General features: G+C 39.6%; 1 protein-coding gene and 1 long non-coding RNA gene across 2 annotated transcripts in view; one reads left to right on the top strand and one right to left on the bottom strand.

The window, feature by feature from the left end:
• The first annotated feature begins 5,538 nt into the window (after positions 1-5,538).
• LOC113598741 (uncharacterized) lies at positions 5,539-10,423 on the top strand. Its single transcript, XR_003419444.2, has 2 exons — positions 5,539-5,881; positions 6,113-10,423. It is a non-coding gene; the product is annotated as an uncharacterized LOC113598741 (long non-coding RNA).
• A 66-nt stretch (positions 10,424-10,489) lies between these two features.
• SEC63 (SEC63 homolog, protein translocation regulator) overlaps positions 10,490-25,022 on the bottom strand; it is a 73,436-nt gene continuing 58,903 nt past the window's right edge. The window contains exons 19-21 of the mRNA XM_027057150.2: positions 23,848-23,946; positions 12,576-12,680; positions 10,490-11,576 (exon numbers count right to left, since the gene is read on the bottom strand). Coding sequence (XP_026912951.1) covers positions 11,433-11,576; positions 12,576-12,680; positions 23,848-23,946 — 348 coding nt within the window. The 3' untranslated portion in view covers positions 10,490-11,432. The remainder of the gene's footprint in view (positions 11,577-12,575; positions 12,681-23,847; positions 23,947-25,022) is intronic.

The following is a 25,022-nucleotide window of genomic DNA, read 5'->3' as shown; positions in this document are numbered from 1 at the left end:
AAATCTTTCTTGGAAGTTCTCTTCCAGCTGCTATTCCATTTCTTTGGTCCTCTTGCAACAACATTCCTCTAAAGAGTTGTCTGTGTTCTTTGTCCCCAGTTTCTCTCCTCCCGGTTCTCTTTGTTTGCCTTTTTATTGTGAAATTGACAAACATAAAAAAGGTGGAGTGGGGGGTAAAAACAAAAGCACAAAGCTTAATGATTTATCCAAAACAAATACCCTTGCTACCACCATCCAGGTCAAGAAATAGCACATTAGCAAGAACAGAAGCCTTCCTCATAACCCCTCCCACTTCCTACCCATTTCCACCCCCAAAGGTAAACAGTATCCTGACTTTTATGAAAATGACTTCCTTCACTGATTTGATTGCTTTGCCATCTAAGCATGCATCCGTAAACTTTGTACTTTAGTTTTACCTATTTCTTGAATTTTAAGTAATGGGATAATTAAAAATGTCTTCTGTAGGGCTGGGTGGCCCAGTGGGTTAAGCTTCTGACTTTGGTTCAGGTCATGATCTTACTGCCCGTGGGTTCAAGCCCCCCATCGGGCTCTGTGCTGACAACTCAGAGCCTGGAGCCTGCTTTGGATTCTGTGTCTCCCTCTATTTCTGCCCTTCCCCTGCTTGTGCTTTGTCTCTCTCTGAAAAATAAATAACAACAAAAAATTTTTTTAATGTCTTCTGTAATTGCCTTCTTTCACTCAATATTGTGTTGGTAAAATTTACCCATGTTGACATATGTAACTGCATTTCATTTGTTTTCATTAACTTATATTATTCCTTTGCATTAGTTATCTATTGCTGTGTAACAAATTACCCCAGAACTTAGCAGCTGAAAACCAACATTTATCATATCACCCATGTTCTGAGAGTCCAGAATCATTTGTGGTTTAGCTGGGTGTTCTGGTTTATAGTCTCTCAGGTAGTTGTAGTCAAGCTATCAGGCCTTCAGGCCTTCAGCCCTGATGACTTAACTAGGGCTGGAAGATCCACTTCCAAATTCACTCACATGGCTGTTAACAAGAGATTAGGTCCTTGCCATGTGGGCCTCTCCATAGGACTGCTCATGACATAGATTCCCCAGAGGAAATAGTCCAAGAGAAAATATGGGAATGAGAGCTCCCACCATAGAAGCTACAATGTTTTTTATAACCTAATCTCAGAAGTGACACAGCATCGTTGCTGTTGTATGCTATTGATCACACAGACCAAGCTGGTCCATTGTGGGAGGGGACCAGCCAGGGATGTGAGCACCAGGAGGCAGGGATCACTGGGGACCATCTTGCAGGCTACCTGTCATAACCTTTGTATAAACATAGAAAAATGTATTTATCCATTCCATTATCAGTCGACATTTGGGTTGTTTCTAGTTTGGGACTCTTATGAATAGAGCCTCTACGAACATTCTTAATACATGTCTATCAACACATATGTGCATGCATTTCTATTGGCTAAATACCTGAAAGTTTAATTACTATGTCCCTGCCTATGCATAAGCTCAACTTTAGTAACTAATGGACAAGTGTTTCACAAAGTGATCTACAAATTTATATTTTTACCAGGAGCAGATGAGATTTCAACATACTATGTGTCCACCACTTGGTATTGCCAATCTCTTTCACTTCTGCCATTCTGGTGAACATGTAGTGATGATATCTCAGTGTTCATCTCCCTGATGGATAAAGAACTTGCACACCTGTTCACGTATTTGTATTGCTCTTAGGACATAGTGTTTTGTGAAGTGTAGCACACATGGAGACATGGCACTCAGATCCTCCTTCAAGGAATGACATGCTGCCTACTGGCAGGGAGTATGGTCAGGAGACAGCCTCCAGCCAACAGTTTCTTCAAGGTTGGCCTTGAACCTTGTCAAGGTCCTGCTCTTCCTGGGGAGCTCATGCTCTGACTGAGCAAGGCAGAGCCATAAAGGCACAGCCATTTCAGCCTGAAACGGGACATACTAATGAGTGACATTTACTCCTGAGCACCTCCCAGTTGGCCCAGGCTTTGCTAGACCCACATCAAAGTTCAGCTCCTTTCTCACCCCATCCTGCTTCATCCCTGTTTTATTCACAATAAACATCTTGATTTTTTTTTTTTTTTTTTTTTTTTAGAGAGAGAGACAGCGCATGTGTGCTTGCATGCACACACGCACCCATGCAACTAGGAGAAGGGCAGAGGGACAGGGAGAGAGAATATCAAGCAGGCTCCAAGCCCAGTGCAGAGCCTGACACAGGGCTCGATCTCACAACCCTGAGGCAAAATCAAGAGTCGGACTCTACACTGACTGAGCCACCCAAGTGCCCCGACATCTTGCTTCTTAATAAACATCTGGTACCACAAACTCCTTCTCAGTGTCTGTTTCTGAAGGACTCGATCTGTGGCACAAACTGTCTTTTCAAGTCTATTGCTGATTTTCCTATTGAGTTGTCTTTTTTTCTTCTTACTAATTTGTAGGAGTCTTTTGTTTTGTATGGATTCAAGTCCTTTGTCAGTGACGTGTGTGGCAAATATCTTTTCCCACTCTAGGGCTTTCGTTTTTCACTTCTTTATTGTGTCTTTGAAGACCAAAAGTCCTTCATTTGGATGTAATTCGATTTCTCAAATTTTTTTCCTTTTTAGACATGCCCTTTGTATCCTACCCTGAGGTCATAAAAATCTCTTATATTCTAAAAGCTTTCATTGTTTTGCCTTTCAAATTTAGATTTACAAGCCACCTGGAATTAACTGTTTCATAAGGGATGAGACAGAGGCCATGTGTCAGTTCCCCCCCCCACTCCCCCGCCACCCCCGAATGGGTATCCTATTGTCCCAGCTCCACATTTTGAAAACACTTTCCTTTCCTTCACTGTTCTGCAATGCCAACTTGTCACGTATACCAGGTGTGTGAGTCTGTCCACATGTGCGGGGCTGTTTCTGGATTTCCCTTCTGTATCACTGGCCTTTTTGCTTTTGTCCCAATACCACCCTGTCCTCGTTCCCATTCCTGTTCAAGCCCCCTTGGAACAGGGTTTTGCCTCCAGCTGTTCCACTGCAATTGCTCTTAGGAAAATCTCAGGTCAATTCTCAGCTGTCATTTTACTTTCTTTCTGAGCAGTAGGTGACACCAATGGCACCCCTTCTCCTGACACAGTGTCCTCCTGGTCACTGCACTCTTGGTTTTCCTGCTCTCCTTCTCTGCCTCCGGCACCACTGCCTTCCCCCCTCCCCGCCTCCAACCCTGTAATGTCAACCCCCCTCAGGGCCCAGACCTCTACTCATATTTCTTTAGGGATCCCATCCAGCATGTAAATGCCATTTAACCCCAAATTTGTGTTTCTAACTGGACTTTGTTCTCAAACCCGACTCCTACATCCAGCCGCCTCACTAAGATGTTCATATGAAGAATCTCAATCTAACATATCAAAACAGGACTTCTAACTTTTCCTCCCAGATCTGTTCCACCTTTTGCCTTTACCTTCTCAGCTGATGGCAACTCCCTCCTTCCACTTGTTCAGACACATCCTTAGCAGCATCCTTACTTCCTTCTTTCTCTCATAGCAGCACATCAGACTCATTGGACAAGCCTGCTGGCTTTACCTTCAAATATGCACAGCCCAAATCCAAACACTGCCCCCTACCTCCACGGCTGCCACACCGTCCACGGCTGCCACACCATCGGAGCCTCCGTATGGGCTGAGGCACAGCTATACTACCTCACCTATTGCCTTGTAATGTATGTAAAAACTTCAGGGAGGTTTCTGCAGTAACCTCACTGGGTCTTCCTGCTTCAAGCCCCCTCTCTTTAGTCTGTTTCTGTTTGTTTGTTTGTTTTAAACACAACAGCCAGAGGAATCCTTTTAAGACACAAGCAGATCCCGTCCCTCCCTTGCTCAAAAACTTGCAGTGGCTCCCACTTCACCCAGAGTAGAAGCTGATGTCCTTACATCAGCTGAATCCTTCTGTGAATCCATCACTGTCCTTACATCAGTAGAAGCTGAGGGCCTACAGGGCCCAGCCTGCTGTGACTTTGCTCTCTCTCCCCTGATTCACTCTGATCCACTCCCTGGCCTCTTGAGTGCTCTGCATACAGGCCAGGCCGCTAGTGTCTTGGAGCCTGTGTGTTTGCTTTGCCCTCTGTCCAGAACACTCTGCCCCCAAATCTGTATGGCTAACTTCTTCATTCCTTCAAGCCTTGACCCAGATGTCAGCCTTGAGATGAGGCCCGTCTTGACCATGAAAACTGAAACTGTCCTCCTTGCCTTCTTTACCTTTCTCTACTTCTTTTTCCATTACACTTAGCAAGTTCAGATATACTATTTACATTACTTATCTGTTATGTTTATTGTTCATTCTTTACCCCCTGGTAGAATGCATGGCAGGGATCTTTTCCTGCTTTTTCTGTTCTGTTCTCTTTGTGTCCCAAGCACCTGGAACAGCAAACAATAGTCTACTATTAGCTTTGTCCTCTGCCCCTCCCTACACCCTCAGGCCCCAGGCCCTGGAGCCCGAGAGGAACCTCCTTTGGGGAGGAGGGTGCTTCCTGTGGTGGCTCTGCTGTGGGAGGCTGTGTGGCACAGGTAGACACATGGGTTGTGGACTGTGTGCAGCAGCCTGTATGGAAAGGTGCCTGCATCCCTGCTCCAGTTTTGTCACCAGCTGTGACGAGTCACTTCTCTTCTCTGGGTCTTCCTTTCTAGGTCTCTCCCTCACATCAACACCTGGCCCTCTGTGGGTAAAACCGGGAGGGCAATTTACTTCAAACTAGAGCTGAAGAGAAGTCATTAACTTCCCACAACAGTACCACCCCACGGAGGTAGCTCCCAAGACCAAAAGCCAGGGATTTTGGGGGCGCCTGGGTGGCTCAGTCAGTTGAGCATCTGACTTCAACTCAGGTCATGATCTCAGGGTTTGTGAATTCAAGCCCCGCTGTCAACCCAGACAGAGCCCGCTTCAGATCCTCTGTCCCCTTGCCCTCTGCCCCTTCCCCATTCGCGTTCTCGGTCTCAAAAATAAACATATAAAACTAAAAAATGTTTTTAAAAACCCAAAAACAAAATCCAGGGATTTTGTTTCTAGTCCACATTACAGACAGTTTATGTGGACAGTTAGGGAGGATTATAAATACCTTAGTACCAAATGCAAAGTAAACTTTGTAAATCATACTGAGATGGAGGAAGGCTTCCTTTTAAAAAAAATTTTTTTTTTCTCACTCTAAATTTTTTTCTCTTTAACACACATTCAAAAATCTACTCAAAACTCAGTTTTAGTATTACCAAACCCAAACTCCCATCTGAAATGTGCTCTTCCTGAAGTGTCACTTCTGACAGTTAGTGAGCTACCCTGTCATGAAGTCAGCAGACTTGAAAGACGTGGGGGTTCTCAGTGTATAAAGAAAGAATGCTGTGAATCATAACACTATAGTTTCATCTCCAATTCTCAAAAGCACTTCGCTGAAAATCGCATTAATCCTTGTAATTTCCATGATAATAGGCCTGGATCAGGGTTTTGTGAGGAAGGGGCGGGGTAAGTGGGGCCAGAGCTCCTGGGGATCGTGGGAAAGACTAAGTGCAGAGTTCTGACCCAGGAGTTGGTTGTGGGCAGAGCTACAACTTCAGGACACTTGGGAGGGGTGCCTTGCTTCCCTTTGGCGGGGGCACCCCTCCTGGTGCTACCTCTCCACTCTGTTTCAGTGTGTGTGTGCTATCGCGTCAAGGAGACCAACTGTAGGCTTTTGGAGAAACTTGGAAAGAGAAGTTCAGCACAGCCAGTGACTGAAGTCCCAAGGACGTGGCAGAAAATCAAGAAATAAAAAAGCTGGAGAGACACTAAGAGAACACTGGATGTTAATTATACTGGCATTTCTTTTTTAAAGGCTGGAGAAACTTTGGATGCAATTATAAAGTAAGTAGACTAATTTTACAAAGATATAGATGCAGACTAGTGCATAGAAATGAGGGAGACTATAGTTATCCTGGTAATATTATTGGATGTCTCAAATGCAGCTCAATCATGATTTTTAAAGTCTTGCATTAAATTTTAGTCACATGCCTCATTCTTGATCAAAATGTCTATCAGCAAATTTGATTCCCCTCCCCATTCATCTGCATAATCTCTAACTTTGACTTTTCACAGTCAAAACCAAAAATAAATCTTCCTTCAAAGGATGATCCCAGGTGCCAGCACGACTCTTGAGAGTATTTCAGAGCTTCCTCAATTTCAACCAAAGTCCAAAGATTCCCTGTAAACAGAGGTACTATGTATTTTTAATTCTGACTTTTGACAATTTTCCACGGGAATCTCATGTTTCTGCACACCTTGTGAGAGGAGGCACAGAGCTTTCTTGTTCCAGACTATCTTTTTATGTAGGAAACAACCTTGGAAGAGAGAGTTTTCCCCTCTTGGACAGCCTTGCTTGCATGCCCTTTAAAAGACTAGGCTTCCTGAGCTGGAAATTCCTCAGCTGTGACAGCCTCTACCTGGGCTACTCGGCATCGCCCCCATGGAACTTGGAAGACCAGAGGAGCAGATGAGGAACAGGAAGCTCACGCAGCCAGAGAGCCTTCTGACCTGGGACTCTCCCGTCTTTGGCCAACGTCCATGACACTGTGGCAGGTTAACTTGTTAGCTTGCACACAGCGTCTGACCCTTCATAGTTGTTGACACCAGTCACCCCCGAAACTTAAATCTCATAGAATAAAAGGATTTCTTTGTCCTACCTGATTTTCCACCTCTCTCAGGCAAACGATCTAATACAATTCCAGTGCAATGAATACGTATGGATTGTCTTCTGGAGTTTGTTGCAAATGCACTTAATATTTCCAGCCAGAAAAATGAGAAGTTAATATAATGTATTAAAAGACATATGTAAGAGAGACAATGGTTAGATAGGACTAAAAGAGGTTAAAGGGGAAGAAGGTAATCCTAGAAGGTGGAAATAAAATAAATCGCAAAGCACATATTTAATTTTGGTTTAATCCCACAAGCGAAACCCTTCTTTGCTTAATTGAAAATTGTGGTCCTATCGCCCTCTACCGGAACCAGGCTGGAAACTACAGGGAAATTGTTTGAAGTTGCTCTTCATGGAATCTGCTCACATCTCTGTTATGCATTGCTACCACTTTCCAGACTTTAAAGTATAAACCTCCGGTGTTCAGAAAGATAAAGGAACACAGCTCCCTTTGCATCTGCAGCCTGACAGGTTAATGCTGAACCACCTCATGCTGAAAAGAGAGTGGGCAGTCCTTCCCAATACTCACCTTTAATTTGTAGCAGCCAGATAACAGGACCACTGACAGAACCACTAACAGTAGCCTTTGCTGGACATCCCAACAGGTCGTCCCTAGCACTTCTGCCTCCACCTACCCCACTTCTATTCCATGGACATCTGCTTAGAACCCTTCCCTCATCTATTAACCCCATCACCAAACCTATTCAGTTCCATCTCAGAAAGTATCACTTTGCTCCTGGGCCCTACAGGACTAGACGGAATGCCAACTCTTCCAGCAGAGTAACATCACACTGTGAACTCAAACGGTGAGTGCCAAAAGTCCAAACCTTCATTTTAGTTTAAATGTTACCCTATCTAGGGGCGCCTGGGTGGCTCAGTTGGTTGAGCAGCTGACTTCAGCTCATGATCTCACAGCTCGTGAGTTCGAGCCCCGTGTCAGGGTCTGTGCTGACAACTTGGAGCCTGGAGCCTGCTTCGGATTCTGTGTCTCCCTCTTGCTCTGCCCCTAACCCACTCACATTCTGTCTCCGTCTCTCTCAAAAATAAATAAACATTAAAAAAATAAATAAAATAAATGTCACCCTAACTGTACCTAAAAGCAGCCTGCCTAAATGTTTTGATCATGCACTGAAATCAGAAAAAAATATATAATGCACCAATAAATGTATTATTTATTTACAAATTATATAAGTGTACAATTGTACAATATATTATGTACATTATAAAACACACAAAAATAGAAATTTAAAAGGATGAGAGTAAATACAAATAACCATTTTACCTTTTCCCCACGGACTGATTATCTGCATACCCCAGGGATATATAACACACCCACCTGAAACCACAGCCCTAAAGCATGCCAAGGATTGCTGTATTTGGATTTTTAGCTCAAGTTACAGAAAAATGTGCAAGATCATAGCTTTTACAGTTTTGCAAAATAGCCCTAATATCTAGTTTAAATGTGTGAAGATGTTTGACACTAACTTAAGACACATTAGGACCAATCACCACACAGCCAATGAAATGGTACTTTATGGTTCAATGTTAGCTGTTTCATCTTAAGGCAAACTTAAATGGGGGTTTCATAGAGTTAAGTAAGAATATTTGGGGACAAAAATGCTTTCAAGAAATACTTAAAGGATGACAATTTGCCTGTTTAAGAAAAGCAAAAAACAAAAAACAGCTAGTATCTAAAAAAGTAATTCCTCTGCCTCCAGTGGAAAAGACTTTAAAAGCGGTGGGGGGGGGGGGGGTAGGGCATCCCAAACAATGACCATTAGCTAATGCAAACGGTTTAGAATGGATTGCCACATATCTGCCTGTCCTGATACCAGTGAGTCCTTAAGAACATGAATTCTTTGATTTCTATAGCCCCAGTATCCAATCATTGCCCTGGAAACATAGAAACGCAGTGAATATATGACATATGATGAACAACCCCTCAAATACATAGACTGCGGAGTTACATTTGAAATAACTGTTGCGAAAGAACACTTCAGCATCTGGTTTTGATTTGTTGAAGCAAAGAACTAGACAGACATCATGGTCAGCAATACACTCAGAGAGTTTCATTACATTCCTCAACATCCTCCCACATCTTTTCCCCATCAGTCAGTCCTTTGGCATCCCGCAACCCACAATGCTTCCACCCAAGGTCTGAGCTTCCCGCCATGCAGCAGAGTAAAACAGCAAGCCAGGCTTGTCCTTCTCCACCCCTTAGTGCAAGCTGGGAGAAATGTAAGGGTATTACCCCACACCAAGTGCTCCTTAATTTTAAAAAGTTATTCATGAAAACTTAAAAACTTTGTAGAAAGGACATGAACATCTGACTTTTGAGATTGGGATACACACATGACAAACACCATGGGGCCTCAATCAAGTTTTGTAACTGCTAGACTTTCAAGTGTGGTCTCCTCATGGAAGAGTTATCTTCTAGTAGGTACTTTGCCGATTTAGAGAAAAATACTACACAATTTAAATAAATTTCATAAATAATGTTTCACTTTGTGTACACAGTTTTCATCTGTATGCTTGATTATTCTGTTGACAAAAGTTTCTTGATGAAAACAAAACTGAAACTACACTAAGAGTTTCCATTAGATTAATGCAAACCAGGGTCAGTTATCAAATCTTGATCAGGAGAAGACAGGATATGGAGTTTAGAGATTTGCTGAAGAGACGGGGGAACCATAAACCGAACGCTCAGTTCTTTTCACTATTGCAATATGGAGGGTTTTTTTTTTTACCTAAAGTACTTATTAGAGGATAATGTACTTACTTGGTTGGGAAGTACATATAGATCACCCAGAGGGCAAAGGAAAACAGACTAGTGGCATTTTCTAAGGTCAAGGTGATGCTGTTTTTTTAAGTACTATGGTGAGTTCTTAGGTTGTGAAATCATCCTCTCTAAACACAGAAAGCCTCTGTAAGACAAAATGGCTACTAGAATAGAAATACTTTCTTGAAAATTATCTTTTAAGAAAACCAGGACATGTGTACATTACACACTGGTTCGTTCACACGTTTTCTTGAACAACTCCTTTTGCTTGATGCTACGGGCAGGGCTCACTGCCTTCTACCACACTTAGGTGACCAGCAGCTGTCTCACCTGACAGTCTCACCTTCCCGGCAAAACCTAACTCAAAAATTAAACCCTCTACTTGCGAAGAGAAACAACTCCTCAGTGGCACTTCTGCCTGCCAAGGAAGGGTCTAACACCTTTAAAGAGAAAAACAGGTGATGGAGTTTCCAATGGAGAAATCGCTTTGAACATACTGTAGAAAATATTACATCCTAAATTTAGAACCAGGAAAACCATTCATGTTTTTGGTAATTTTCACATTTTATTTCCAACTACTGCAGTAACAAAACACCAGTGGTAATTCTGAATGGAAAGTGGCAACCTTTTAAATCAGTAAGGTCACAAATCAGTATTCCAACAGTACTTTGGCCTATGGAGATTTTGATAGGAGAGGGATTATTACAATCAGTCCTGTAATATTACAGACATATGCTTCCTCAGTAACTAGTAATAAAAATATTCATCTTACCTCAGTGATTCATCATGTATACATTTCTACTCTCTATAAGCACTATCCTTCGGGGTTGCAATGTGTGAGGGGGAAACTCCTCCCACTCATACGGTTTTCTATGCCATACAGACACAGTGGCCACTTGAGCAGTAATGGACATTATTATATTTTAGTTGAAAAATAAAAGAATGAATTATCCTATTATATGCTTTCTCTGGGAGTAAAAAGACACACCGTTACAAATGTAAAATGAGTCAAACTTCTATTTTATTGACAGGAGTCCAAAATGAATACAAAAAAATGCCTCCACTGCATGTTATCTATTTTTTCCTTAAAAGGCTTCTGAGTCAGGTAGATTAAAAGCTAAGAATGTATTTTAGCTTTCATAGTGAACCTTTTAAAAAAGGCTTAATAACATGAGTCACCAACATCAGAGAACATATGGTCCCACACTCATTTTTAGACCTATAGTTTATAAAAAGAATTAGATCCTGCACTGATCTGCTAAAATAGAGGCTTAAAAGTGTTTTAAGCCATTAAAAGCCATTTTTATAACCTAATAACTCTGGGCAATTAAGAAAAGGAAAATCCCCAAATGTAGCCCTCTGTATTATGTGGAATGTGACGGAATGCCAACTTATGACCAAGATAGATAAAAATAAAAAGTTTAAAGCTATGAATAGAGCTGTTATAAATAGTCCTGTATCACTGCAAAATGTCAATAAAATGAATGATAGAGCTTATCAAAAGATTAAAACTTGAGCAGACGTTACTTAAAACGTATGTGTGGTGTTTATCATCCTCTAATGTTTGCTACAAACTAAAGCTAAACAAAGAAAAGTTGCTCACTTATAGATTGGTTTTCATGTACCTTTACTTTTACTGGGACCATAAAATGATCGGATAATACATAGCCCACACTTCTGGACAGTTATAACAAAGGGTTTATTATCGTTCGCAGATGAAATAAATGCACCATCCCATTCATACGTGAAAGGCTCTAACAAGCCTTAAGCGTTTCGGACTGCACCAAGGCACCACCACTGCCCAGTTGTATTATGCACCCATTTCGAGTAAAGAACTAATACCTCCCTCAACAGCAGTTCTGCACTGTTTCTGGTTTATTATACACTTCCGAAACAGCAAAAATTTGCAAGTATGTGCAAATATTGTGGTCCAGTCATAGTACTGCTTAGTCATCATCTTCCTCCTCTTCTTCCTCTTCCTCAAAGCTATCTTCAAAGCCCTCGCTGTCTTCCTGGTCTTCATCCCCCTCTATTGCTGTATCCCACTGTGGGTGATTTTCCGGTACAGGCTTAGCCTCGTGAACTTCCAACTATAAAGAAGAATTAAATGCAGACATGAGAAATTTGGGAGGCATAGTGAAGAAATATATGATAAAAGATTTTCTTTGACTGCAACAATCATAAAGAAATAGATTTTATGGTTCTAACTCTACATTTAACATATTTGCTTATAACAGACATTCATCCCAGAAATAAAAAGGCAATCTACTAACCTGCAAATGTCATTAAATTTCTAATACAATTTGACATTTTAATTTTACAGAAACTATACTATTTACTCTGTAGCATGGAAGATTAATAATTGTGACTCTTGAGCAACAACAAGGTATGTCTCAAGAAGTCTGCTGAGGGAAGAAAACCTCAAGTGTGACTTTTGCAGCCTCCAGCTTCCTGAAATAAAATTCTGTAGACAATGGAAAGAAATAGGATATCCTCGTGGGAGAAAAACAGGTATGCCTTTACCAGCTCCCTATACTTTGGGACTCCCAGCACACAGAGCAGTAATACTTCAATACAGCTTTTACACAAAAGAATGCCTTTTATAAAAACCTCAAGGGAAACTGGTAAACACTGACAGGAATGTGCTTCAAATGATACTTACACAAAGTATATACTCTGATAAAAAACAAATTAGTTTTAGAAATTAATAAACACTCCAAAAGATCCTGTGGGAAAATACATGTGCTTTTCTTAAAAAAAAAAAAAAAAAAAAAGAACCCAGCTGGTGAGGCCCTATAAAGTTATAGCATATAAAAGCATATTAAGAGTATCTCCTAAGTAATTTATAGTTAACATTCTAAATCCTTCTAATAATTCATTTTCAAGGTTCTAAAGTATTATACTCCTTTAACTCAACAACTTAAGTTAATTATGGAAAGAGCAGGCCATCAAGAATATCATATATAAAGTATAAGATGACATCTTTTTCCCTCTGTTACTCTACATTTCAAAACTAGAAATGCTTCCCTAGTATATTAAGCACTTATTCAAACAGGAAACCGTATTTATTGAAGAGTCACTATTATTACCTTCAGGGGTTTAATCTGATCCAAACCCATATAGGAGTCTGATCTCAGAAACACTGTATACTGATAATTTCCAGGCTTGCCTGGTGCAGGAAACTTCAGTTCTACCTAGAGAAAAAAAACAAAAAACAAAAAAACAGCACTTAAAATCCGTATTTGAGAAACGAAAGAAACAACAACTCATTCTTAAAGTTCCTAGGTAAGAGTGTTTAACGGGCAGGTTTATTTAAGCAGATGACATAGGGAGCCCTAACAAACGTTACAAAAGTTGGAACCCCAACAAATACATATATATATATTTATGTCATTTATTATATATACTATGTAAAAAAGAAACCAAATTAGGCAGGACTGATGAGGTTAACTTGTATCTCTGCAATTCAAGAAAACATTTAAAGCAACCAAGTTCTGTATTAACCATCACACCTTGACAACTTGAAGAAATGAAGTAGGGAATAAAGGAAAATAAATGAAATGTAAAAATAACATAGGCTTCACCAAATAGGCAATTCTTGTGTGATTTTCTTATTTCTAAGATAAATGCTATGAGATAATGGAAAATACATGTATTTGTCTCTACCCCCAGTTCCTGGCACAGAGCGAAATCCCTATAATTTCCTAAGTGATAAGAGCACTAGGAACATCTTTTGTTCTAGTATTTGGTCTGTGACCCTGGTTTCTGACACTGAGCTTGTAACACCTGAAGAATTACCTGGATAATAGTAATGTGTTTTGTTCAAATGACGTGACCCTTGATGAGCACCTAGATGAGGTCTGGTCACCAGAAAGACCAAGCCATGATTAGAAGTCTGGAGCCCTCAGCCACGGCCACCCATTCTCCAGAGAGGGGTTAGAAACTGAGTTAATGATCCATCATCCCTATGTTGATGAAGCCTCCATAAAAATCCTCAAAGTAAGGGGGTGTTCAGGGAGCTGCCAAGTTGGTGAGTACATGGAAGGGCTGGGAGAACGGTGTGCTCAAAAGAGCATGGAAACTCCATGCTCCTTACCACATACCATGTCCTATGTTATCTCTTCCATTTGAATAGTCCTCTGTATCCTTTATTACATTATTTTATAATAAACTAGCAAGTATGTTCCCCTGAGTTCTATGAGCCATTCTTGCAAACTGTCAAACCCAAGGAGAGGTTCATGAGAACCCCAATTTATAGCCAGTTGGTCAGAAGTACAGGTGACAACTTGAGACTTGCAAGTGGCATCTGAAGCACGTAGAGGGAGAGGGGCAGTCTTATAGAACTGAGCCCTTACCATGCAATATCTGATCTCAACTCCAGATAAAGAGAGTCAGTGTTGAATTAAACTGCAGGACACTCAGCTGGTGTCACAGAAAATTACTTGGTGTGGGGAAAAACCCCCATACCTGGTGTCAAAAGTGCCGTGAGTGTGATAATAGTGTGAGTTACTAAGAAACACACAGGGGAAGTGAGTTTTTCCTTTACAAATGCCCAATGCTGGGGCGCCTGGGTGGCTCAGTCGGTTGAGCGTCTGACTTTGGCTCAGGTCATGATCTCTCAGTTTGTGGGTTCGTGCCCTGCGTCGGGCTTTGTGCCGACACCTCGGAGCCTGGAGCCTGCTTTGGATTCTGTGTCTCCTTCTCTTTCTGCCCCTCTCCCACTTGTGCTCTATCTCTCTCGGTCTCTCAAAAATAAATAAACGTAAAATAAAAATAAAAAAAAAAAAAAAAACCAAAAAAAACAAATGCCCAATGCTGCAAATACTATATGCTTTCACTCATATGTGGAATCTAAAAAACAAATTAATAAACAAAAACCAGAATCTAACCTATAAATACAGAGAAGAAACTGATGGTTGCCAGAGGGAACTGACGGGCACGGGAAGAGGGGATGGGCAAAATGGGTGAAGGGGAGTAGGAGATACAGGTTTCCAGTTATGGAATGAATAAGTTACATAAACAGAAGGTACAGCCTAGAAAATATAGTAAATAATACTGTAGTAGCACTGTATGGTCTGTAGACAGTAGCTACACACATTGTGAGCATAGTATAACATACAGAGAAGTTGAATCACTATGTTAAACACCTGAAACTAATATAACATTGTATGTCAACTATACCCAAATTAAAAACAAAATTTAAACATGCCCAATGCTTTAAAAAGTCAAGAAGATATTTATTTCCTATCAAATCACAAACTTCATATACAAAGAGTTACAAACTCTTAAGAGTTTCAATTCCAGGGGAAGGAAGATGCCGAGGGAGTAGGAGGACCCTATGCTCTCATCATCCCACAAATATAACTAGATAACTATCAAATCATTCTAAATACCCTAGAAATTGACTTGAAGACTAGCAGAACAAACTCCACAACTAAGGGTAGAAAAGAGGCCACATCAAAGAAGAAAGGAAGTGCGGAGATGTGGTTTGGGCAAGAAATGGATTATGACCACTGTGATGGGGAGGGAGCCAGGGTCGTGAAGAAGGGCAAGAGACAGAGACAAACTAGCCACAGAGGAGTGCATAGGGAAAAGGAATCCCCATAGTAACTGGCTTGGAGAGCACAAGGGCCTGAATTTCTTGAGTTCTTGCAACCAGCAGGGTGTTTAGCCTGGAGTTTTAAAGGTCAGCATACTTGGCTCTGGGAGCGCTGGGAGGACATCGGGGCTGCTCTTAGAGAAAAGGCAGGGCAAACAGTCCACAGACATACAGTGTGGAAACAGTGACCTGAAGAGTGCATGGGGTACACAGTGGGGAGTGTATTTGCTCATCTCACAGGGCATTGCTGAGAAACAGCATTCATGGAGAAATCCCTGGCCAGTGCCATTTCCCTCCCCACCGCTTCAGCATAAGCACAGGGCCACCTGCGGGAAGCAGCACCAATACTACCTAACTTGCTTACACTAAGCCCCCACCCTCTGCACTCCAGTACAACTGCCCTCCCAGTCACACTTGCTTCAGTCCCAGCACAGCGGAGCCCCAAGTTTCGCAGGGCCTTGGCTCCCTTGGCGGTGGCAAAAGGACACATTTCACAAACAGACCAGAACACACCTAGTTAAAACTCAGTCACGTTCAGGCTAGGGACCAAACACTGCCTACCAACAAAGAGACCCTCTGCAGACAACCGGCTTGCAAAAAAGCAAAGCACACACAGCACACATTGGAGACACCCCCTGAAGCACCAGACCCTGGGGGAACAAGGGACACTACACTGCAAGACACTACAGGACCTCTTCTAAATAAAGCCATTACCCTCAAGAACAGGAGACACAGCTGACTTTCCTAACACAGAGAGACAGGCACAGGGACTTAGACAAAATGAGAAGACAGAGGAATCTCTCCCAGATGAAAGAACAGGACAAGGCCACAGCGGGAGATCTAAGCAAAACAGAAGTAATGCCTGATAGAGAACTTAAAGCAGTGATCATAAGGATACTCACTGGATTTGAGAAAAGAGTAGAGGACCTCAGTGAGACCATTAACACAGAGATAAGGACTAACAGCAGAGATAAAGGGATCAATAAATAAAATAAGAAACACGCCTAATGGAATGAACAGCAGGCTGGCAGATGCAGAGGAACGAATTAATGGCCTAGAAGACAGAACAATGGAAAGTGATCAAGCTGAACAAACAAAAGAAAGGAGGATTATACAAAATGAGAACAGACCTAGCAAACTCTGTGACTACATCAAACGGCAGTAACATTCACATTATAGGAGTCTCAGAAGAAGACAGAAAAAAGGAGACAGAATTTATTTGAAGAAATAATAGCTGAAAACTTTCCTAATCTGAGAAGGAAACAAATAGTCAGATCCAGGAGGCACAGAGAACCCTCAACAAAATTAACAAAAGCAGACCCACACCCAGACATATTGTAATTAAAATGGCAAAATACAGTAATAAAGAAAAAGAATGTTAAAAGCAGCATGAAAAAGAAAAAAAAGACAATTACATACAAAGGAAACCCCATAAGGCTATCAGCAGATTTTTCAGCAGAAACTTTCCAAGCCAGAAAGGAGTGGCATGATATATTCAAAGTGTTGAACGAGGAAAACCTGCAACCAAGAAACACTATCCAGTAAGGCTATCATTCAGAACAGGAGAGATAAAGAGTCTCCTAGACAAACAAAAAGAGTTCATGACCACTAAACCAGCCCTGCAAAAAATATTAAAGGGGCTCTGAGTGGAAAGATCAAAAATGACACTATGAAGGTAGGATACACAAAGCTGTAAAACTGAATACTTCTGTAAAGAAATCAGTCAAGGAACTCACAAAATAAAAGGATATAAAATGTAATAATATATACCAAAAATGTGGGGAGAAGAGGAACAAAGAATGGGTTCAAACTTAAACAACCATCAACTTAATACAGGCTGCTATATGCAAAAGATGTTATATACAAACCTAATGGTAACCACAAATCAAAAATCATTAATAAATATGCAAAGAATAAAGAGAAATCCAAATATATCACTAAAGAAAACCAGCAAACCATGAAAGAAAGGATCAGAGAAAATCTTTAGAAACCACAAAACATGTAATAAAAGAGCAATAAATACACACCTATTAATAATTACTCTGTGCAAGGCTTCTGGGAGGCTCAGTCAGTTGACCGTCTGACCCTTGATTTAGGCTCAGGTCATGATCCCAAAGTTGTGGGAATGAGCCCCGCATCTGGCTCCATGCTAAGCATGGAGCCTGCTTAAGATTCTGTCTGCCACTCTCCCCCACTTTCTTTCTCTCTCTCTCTCTCTCTCTAAAAAATAGTAATCATCATCATCATCACCATCATCATCATCACTCTGAATGAACACTCCAATCAAAAGACACAGGGTGACAGAATGGATAAAAAGACAATACCTATCTATATGCTGCCTACAAGAGATTCATTTCAGACCAAAAGACACCGGCAGATTGAAAGTGAAGGGATGGAAAAACATCTATCATGCAAATGAATCTCAAAAGAAAGCCAGAGTAAAAATACTGATATCAGACAAAATAGACTTTAAAACAAAGACTGGAACAGGAGACAAAAAGGACACTATATAATATTATAAATTAAGGGGACAATCCAACAAAAAGATATAATAATTGTTAAATATGTATGCACCCAACATGAAAGCACCCAAATTCATAAACTAGTTAATAACAAACATAAGGAACTGATCAATAATAATACAATAAAAGTAGAGGACTTTAACATCCCACTTACATCAATGGAGAGATCATCTAAACAGAAAATCAACAAGGAAACAAAGTCTTTTTTTATTTTTATTTTTAATGTTTATTTATTTATGAGGGACAGAGCATGAATAGGGGAGGAGCAGAGACAGAGGGAGACAGAGAATCCGAAGCAGGCTCCAGGCTCTGGGCTGTCAGCACAGAGCCTGTTGCGGGACTCAAACCCACAAACTGTGAGATCATAACCTAAGCCAAAGTCAGACACCCAACCAACTGAGCCACCCAGGTGCCCCAGAAACAAAGGCTTTTGAATGACAGACTGGACCATATAGATTTAACAGGTATATTCATAACATTCCACCCCAACAGCAGAATATACATTCTTTTCAAGTACACATGGAAAATTCTCCAGGACAGGTCACATATTAGGTCACAAAACAAGCCTCAACAAATTCAAAAAGATCAAAGTCATACCATGCATCTTTTCTGACCACAACACTAGTCAACCTACAAAACTACAAGTCAACCACAAGGGGGATCCCAGGTGGCTCAGTCGGTTAAGCGTCTGACTCTTGGTTTCAGCTCAGGTCATGATCTTGCGGTTTCGTGGGTTCGAGCCCTGCAATGGGCTCTGCACTAGATCTTTTCTCTCTCCCTCTCTCTGCCCTTCCCCAACTCACACTGTCTCTGTCTCTCTCAAAATAAATAAACTTAAAAAAGAAGTTAACCACAAGAAAAAAAATCTGTAACCACCATAAATAAAATAACATTCCACTAAACAATGAATGTTTAGGGAGAGAGACAGAGAGAGACAGACAGAGAGAGAGAGAGAAAGAATGAATCTCAAGCAGGCTCCACGTTCAGTGCAGAGCTCAAGCCAGGGCTTGATCCCATGACCCTGGGACCATGACCTGAGCCGAAATCAAGAGTCAGACGCTCAACTGACTAAGCTGCCCAGGCACCCCTACCAAGTGTTTAAAGAAGATTTAATACCTATTCTTCTCAAACTATTCCAAAATACAGAAAAGGAAGGGAAACTTCCAAATTCATTCTATAAAGCCAGGATTACCCTGATACCGAAACCAGGTAACGACGTCACAAAACAAGAGAACTACAGACCAATACATCTGATGAAAATAGATGCAAAAATTCTAACAAACCAAATCCAGCAATACATTACAAAAAATCATTCATCATGATCAAGTGGGATTTATTCCTGCGTTGCAAGGTGGTTCAATATTCACAAATCAATCAACGTGATACATCACATCAAGAAGAGAAAGGATAAGAACAATACGATCATTCCAACAGATGCAGAAAAAGCATTTGACAAAGTATAACATCCATGCATGATAAAAACCCTCAATAATGTAGGTGTAGAAGGAACATGCCTCAACATAATAAAGGTCATATATGAAAAACCCCACAACAATCTCCTCAATGGAATAAAACTGAGAACCTTTCCCTTAAGGTCAGGAACAAGACAAGGATATTGACTCTTATTTTATTCAACATAGTACTGGAAGTCTTAGCCACAGCAATCAGACAACAGAAAAAAAAAATAAAAGGCATCTAAATTGGTAAGGAAAAAAGAAATCTTTCAGTATTTGCAGATGACATAATACTATATATGGAAAACCTGAAAGATTCCACCAAAAAACTGCTAGAACTGATAAACGAACTCAGTAAAGTCACAGGACACAAAATCAATGTACAGAAATCTGTTGCATTTATATACACCAATAATGAAGCAGCAGAAAGAGAAATTAAGAAATCAATCCCATCTACAAGTACACCAAAAACGGTAAGATATCTAGGAATAAACCTAACCAAAGAAGTGATACACCTATACTCTGAAAACTATAAAACACCAATGAAAGAAACTGAAAATGACACAAAAAAATGGAAAGACATTCCATATTCATGGACTGGAAGAGCAAATATTGTAAACATGTCTACACGTTCAATGCAATCCCTACCAAAAAGCAATCTACACGTTCAATGCAATCCCTACCAAAATACCTACACCATTTTTCCAGAACTAGAACAAATAATCCTAAAATTTATATGAAACCAGAAAGACCCTGAGTAGCCAAAGCAACCTTGAAAAAGAAAAGCAAAACTGGAGGCATCACAATTTTAGATTGCAAGTTATATTACAAAGCTATAGTGATCAAGCAGTATGGTAATGGCACAAAAACAGACGTGTAGATTAATGGAACAGAACAGAAACTCCAGAAATAAACACACAATTATGTGATCAACTGATCTTCAACAAAGCAGGAAAGAATATCCAGTGGGAAAAAGATGGTCTCTTCAACAAATGGTGTTTGGAAAACTAGACAGCAACTGCAAAACAAAGAAACTGGGGGCACCTGGGTGGCTCAGTAGGTTAAGCACCTGACTCTTGATTTCGGCTCAGGTCATGATCTCGGCTCAGGTCATGATCTCACAGTTCGTGAGAGTGAGCCCTGTGTCAGGCTCTGCACTGACAGAGCAGACACAGCCTGCTGGGGATTCTCTCTCTCCCTCTCTCTCTGCCCCTCCCCCACTTGTGTGCATGCTCTCTCTCTCTCTCTCTCTCTCTCTCTCAAAATAAACTTAAAAAAAATTTTTTAATGAAAAATAAAAATTAAAAAAGAAAGAAAGAAACTGGACCACTTTCTTACACCACACACAAAAATAAATTCAAAACAGGTTATGGACCTAAATGTGAGGCCTGAAACCATAAAAATCCTAGAAAAGAACATAGGTAGTATCTTTTTTGACACTGGCTATAGCAACTTTTTTCTAGGTATGTCTCCTGAAGCAAGGGAAACAAAAGCAAAAATAAACTATTGGGACTCCATCAAAATAAAAAGCTTCTGCAGAGTGAAGAAAACAATTGACAAAACTAAAAGGCAACCTATGGAATGAAAGAAGGTATTTGCAAGTAATCTAATAAAGGGTTACTATCCAAATATATAAAGAACTTATAAAACTCAACACCCAAAAAACAATCCAATTAAAAAATGGGCAAGACATGAACAGACATTTGGCCAAGAAGACCTACAGATGGCCGACACATGAAAAGATGTGCATCATCACTTACCATCAGAGAAATACAAATCAAAACTACAATGGGGTATCACCTCACACCTGTCAGAATTCTGGCTAAAATCAAAAATGTAAGAAACAACTGGTGTTGGTGAGGATGTGGAGAAAACATAACCCTCTTCCACTGTTGGTAGAAATGCAAACTGGTACAGCCACTGTGGAAAACAGTATGGAGGTTCTTCAAAAAGTTAAAAACAGAAGTATCCTACAATCCAGCAATCACACTACTGGATATTTACTCCCAAAATACAAAAACACTAACTCAGAGGGATACATGCATCCCTATGTTTACAGCAGCATTATTTACAACAGCCAAATTATAGAAGCAGCCCAAATGTCCATCAATTGATGAATGGATAAAGAAGATGTGATATATACATACAATGGAATATTAGCCATAAAAAAGAATGAAATCTTGCCACTTGCAATAACATGGATGGAGCTGGAACGTATAATGCTAAGTGAAGTCAGTCAGTCAGAGAAAGACAAATACCATATGATTTCACTCATATAAGGAACAAAATAAATAAGAAAAGGGGGAAAAAAGAGAGAGAGAAACCAAGAAACTGACTTTTTAACTACAGAGAACAAACAGATGGATACCAGAGTGGAGGTGGGTGGGGAATGAGTGAAACAGATGATGGGTATTAAGGGCATTTGTTGTGATGAGCACTAGGTGATTATAATAACAACTTAAAAAAAAAAGTTCATTTCCACTTAGACAAAGGAAGAATAAATTATTAAGATGTCATTTGGATGTTTTGACAATCTGCCTCCAATCTCCAAAATCCAGATTTTGTAAGCAAGATTATATATTAAAACAAACTAGAAAAATCATGGGAGAATCCTTTTTTAAAATTAATCTCATAGTTTGACCTTTCTAAGTCACCACAAAACCAAGAAAACAGAAAAGAAAAAATTACTAAATCACACTGCAAAAAAAACTCCAAGTAAATAAATGTTTATATTTTTGCCTAGTAAAAACAACCATAAAAGTAAAACAAAATGGGGAGAAATATCTGCAGCAAATATCACCACAGGTTGATTTCATAATATTTAAAACAACAACAATTGCCCAAACCAAATTAAAAGACCAATAAAAATGAACAATGGTCACAAAGAGAAGTACAATTCAAGTACACTGAAAGATGTATTACTCTGAAGAGAAATACAATACTGAAACTACACTGAGTATAATTAGGAAAAACTGATTCAGTCAAGAATCAATTATATTAAAATGAGTGGGTAAAAGACAGAGAACAGGATATTAATATTAACATAGTGCCCAAGTAGCACCCCAAAGATTAGAAGAAAAAATACCTTTTACAGTAGAGAAGCCTTAACTAAATGTTCAACCATGGTATCACCAATGTGGGGCAAACTGATATAATGTGCCCCAATTTGATGCACTAAGAAGGTTACATCACTTATGTAGTATTTTTACCAATATTTAAGATGAATACAATTATGAATAACCAATGAGACAAAACTGAGGGACAATCTACAAAATACTTTGTCTGGACTCTTTAAAAATGTTGATGGCATGAAAAATTTAAAAACAAAAAGGCCAATGAAGAGTTCTAGAATAAAGATGAATGACAACCAAATTCAATGCATGATCCTTGACTGGATCCTGAATTTTAAAACAAAATAAAAACTAATTAAAAAAAAAAAAGGGATGTCTGGGTGGCTCAGTCAGTTGAGCATCCCACTCAATTTTGGCTCAGGTCACGATCCCAGGGTCGTGGGATTGAGCACTGCATCAGCGCAGAGCCTGCTTAAGGTTCTCTCTTCCCCTCTCCCCTGACCCCTCCCACACGTGTGAACATGCTCTCTCTAAAGAATAAAAAAATAATTTGAAAACGAAACAAAAACTGTAACAGGCACTAGTGAGTATTTAGGGAAATTTGAATATGGACTGCATATTAGATAAATACCATATCAATGTTAAATTTCCTGAATATAGTAATCTTATTGTGCTTATGTAGGAGATCACTCTTGTTCTTACGGTACTCTGGTAAAACTTAAATTTAAAAAATAATAAAACTGCTCTATTCAAAGAAACAACCTTAAGTTAGCTCTAACTGTCAAATAACCAACAACAAACTACTTCATACATTTACTACTTGGTAATAAAGGGGGAAATGTACTTTTTGTATTAAAAGTGAGGGGCACCTGGGTGGCTCAGTCAGTTAAGCGGCTGACTTTGGCTCAGGTCATGATCTCACGGTTCATGGGTTCAAGTCCTGCATCAGGTTTCATGCTATCAGCTCAGAGCTCAGAGCCTGGAGCCTGCTACGGATTCTGTGTCATCTTCTCTCTATCTGCCTCTCCCCCGCCTGCACTCTGTGTCTCTCAGTAAATAAACATTTAAAAAAATATTTTTAAAATATTTTTAAAAAATCAACATCACAGAACTATCTTGAAATTAAAAAAAAAAAAACCCTTGCTCTTGTCCACCAAGTCCAGGTAGAAAGAACCTTCCTTCTAGAAAAGTAACATGAAAAAATCAAGAAAAACAAGAAAAATAGAAAGGAGTTGCCAAGGGATAAAACATGTTCATCACGATGGTACATGAGTGATGTCATAAACAATGAATAATGCTACATAATCAAAAATTCCACTCTAAAAATCTAATTAGCAATTCTTACATTCATTTTTAAGACCAAAGGTCTTAGCACTAATCCAGTGAAGATAAAAATTGCAGATTTTTGTAAAATATAATTAAATTCTGGACAGAACAAAAGGCATATGTTCTTAGACACTGACAGTGAAAACTCCCCAAAGTAAGTTGAAAACAAGCTTTTAAGACTAAGAAAGTTGCCTACTTTTAACAATGCTATATAAACTTCGAATTAGTTCCCCCCAGGCACCAGAGAACAGTTATAAAAGGTGCCTTAACAAATACAATACAATAAGCCAAATATGATAAACTGAAATCTAAAAAAGATTTTATGAAGCAGCATGAAGGTGAGATGCCTTACATTTGTAAAAACTGAAATAATGTTGTTGGATACTTACCTCTTCTGTATCTTTTAGTGTACACACGTGATATGGCATAGATATTAACGTCTGTTCCTTCCTATCTGCAATATAAAGCCACCACCATTCTTGTTTCTCCTGCAAAGAAAAAAAAAAGAGACGTTATCAGAAAGAACTAGAGAAGTAACTGTCTGCCGTGTCTCATTCTAGAGGTATTGTTCTGGTTTTGTTCACTGCAGTATCTCCGGCACAGACACAGTGCCTGGTACAAAATAGATACTCAATAAATGTTTACTGAATGAATAAACTCTTCTTAACCATTTATAGATCTGCTGTCCAAAAGAATTCTGTATGTAATATGGGGGTTTCAAACAGTCCCTTAAAAAACGGTAGTGATGGGCCTCTGTGTTAAAAACCCCTGATTAACCTTAAATGACAAGAGATATAATAAAATAAAATAAAACATCATAAACTATTACAGGATCATCCAGCAAATAATCTTAGTCATCTTACCTAGTAATAAGCAAAAGCCAGAAAGTAAGAGCAGAAGGGACTTGGGCAACCAAATCGGAAATCATGAAAATACACTACTCATAAGAGATCATCTGATTTAAGAGCCTATCTAATACCTTTCACTGCACATGATTTTAATAAGCACAACATTTTTAGCTGTACCTCAGAAAAGATTAGGAATAAAAAAAGAGCTCAGTAAAGAAACTGCCACCAGAATGTACAATGACAGCAGGAAGAACTGACAGGAGACAGAAAAGTATTTTAAAAAAACAATGAGAAGACACAGAAGTCTGGAGGCAACAAACTTCAGTGTGCTCAGCACTGCTGTACAGAACTCATCAATAACTGTCTAGTCATGTCTTAGTACCCTCTGCTTAAGAACTGGTCAGGGAAGAGATCTTCTTTAAACAAATTAAAGAAAAATGTTTTGGAGCTAAAACAGACTCTAGGATAGTCTAAATACTCATTTAACCAAAACAACACTAGACTATTCTAAATTCTCAATTACCCAAAAGAAAGTTAGAAAAATAACTTTTTACTGAAAACATTATCATAGGGAAAATGTCTTTTGAATTCAAAATCACTTGTACTTGCTATTTTATTTTAACCACAAGACACTGAAATTTGATTATTTGATAATGCTACACTGAGGTTAACTAAAAATTCTTGTAAACTACAAAGTACAACATTAATAAGCAGAA

Source organism: Acinonyx jubatus, chromosome B2, assembly GCF_027475565.1.
Source record: "Acinonyx jubatus isolate Ajub_Pintada_27869175 chromosome B2, VMU_Ajub_asm_v1.0, whole genome shotgun sequence".
Classification (NCBI taxonomy): Eukaryota; Metazoa; Chordata; class Mammalia; order Carnivora; family Felidae; genus Acinonyx; species Acinonyx jubatus.
Note: the sequence above shows the minus strand (reverse complement) of the source record. Positions and strands in the feature narration are given on the sequence as shown.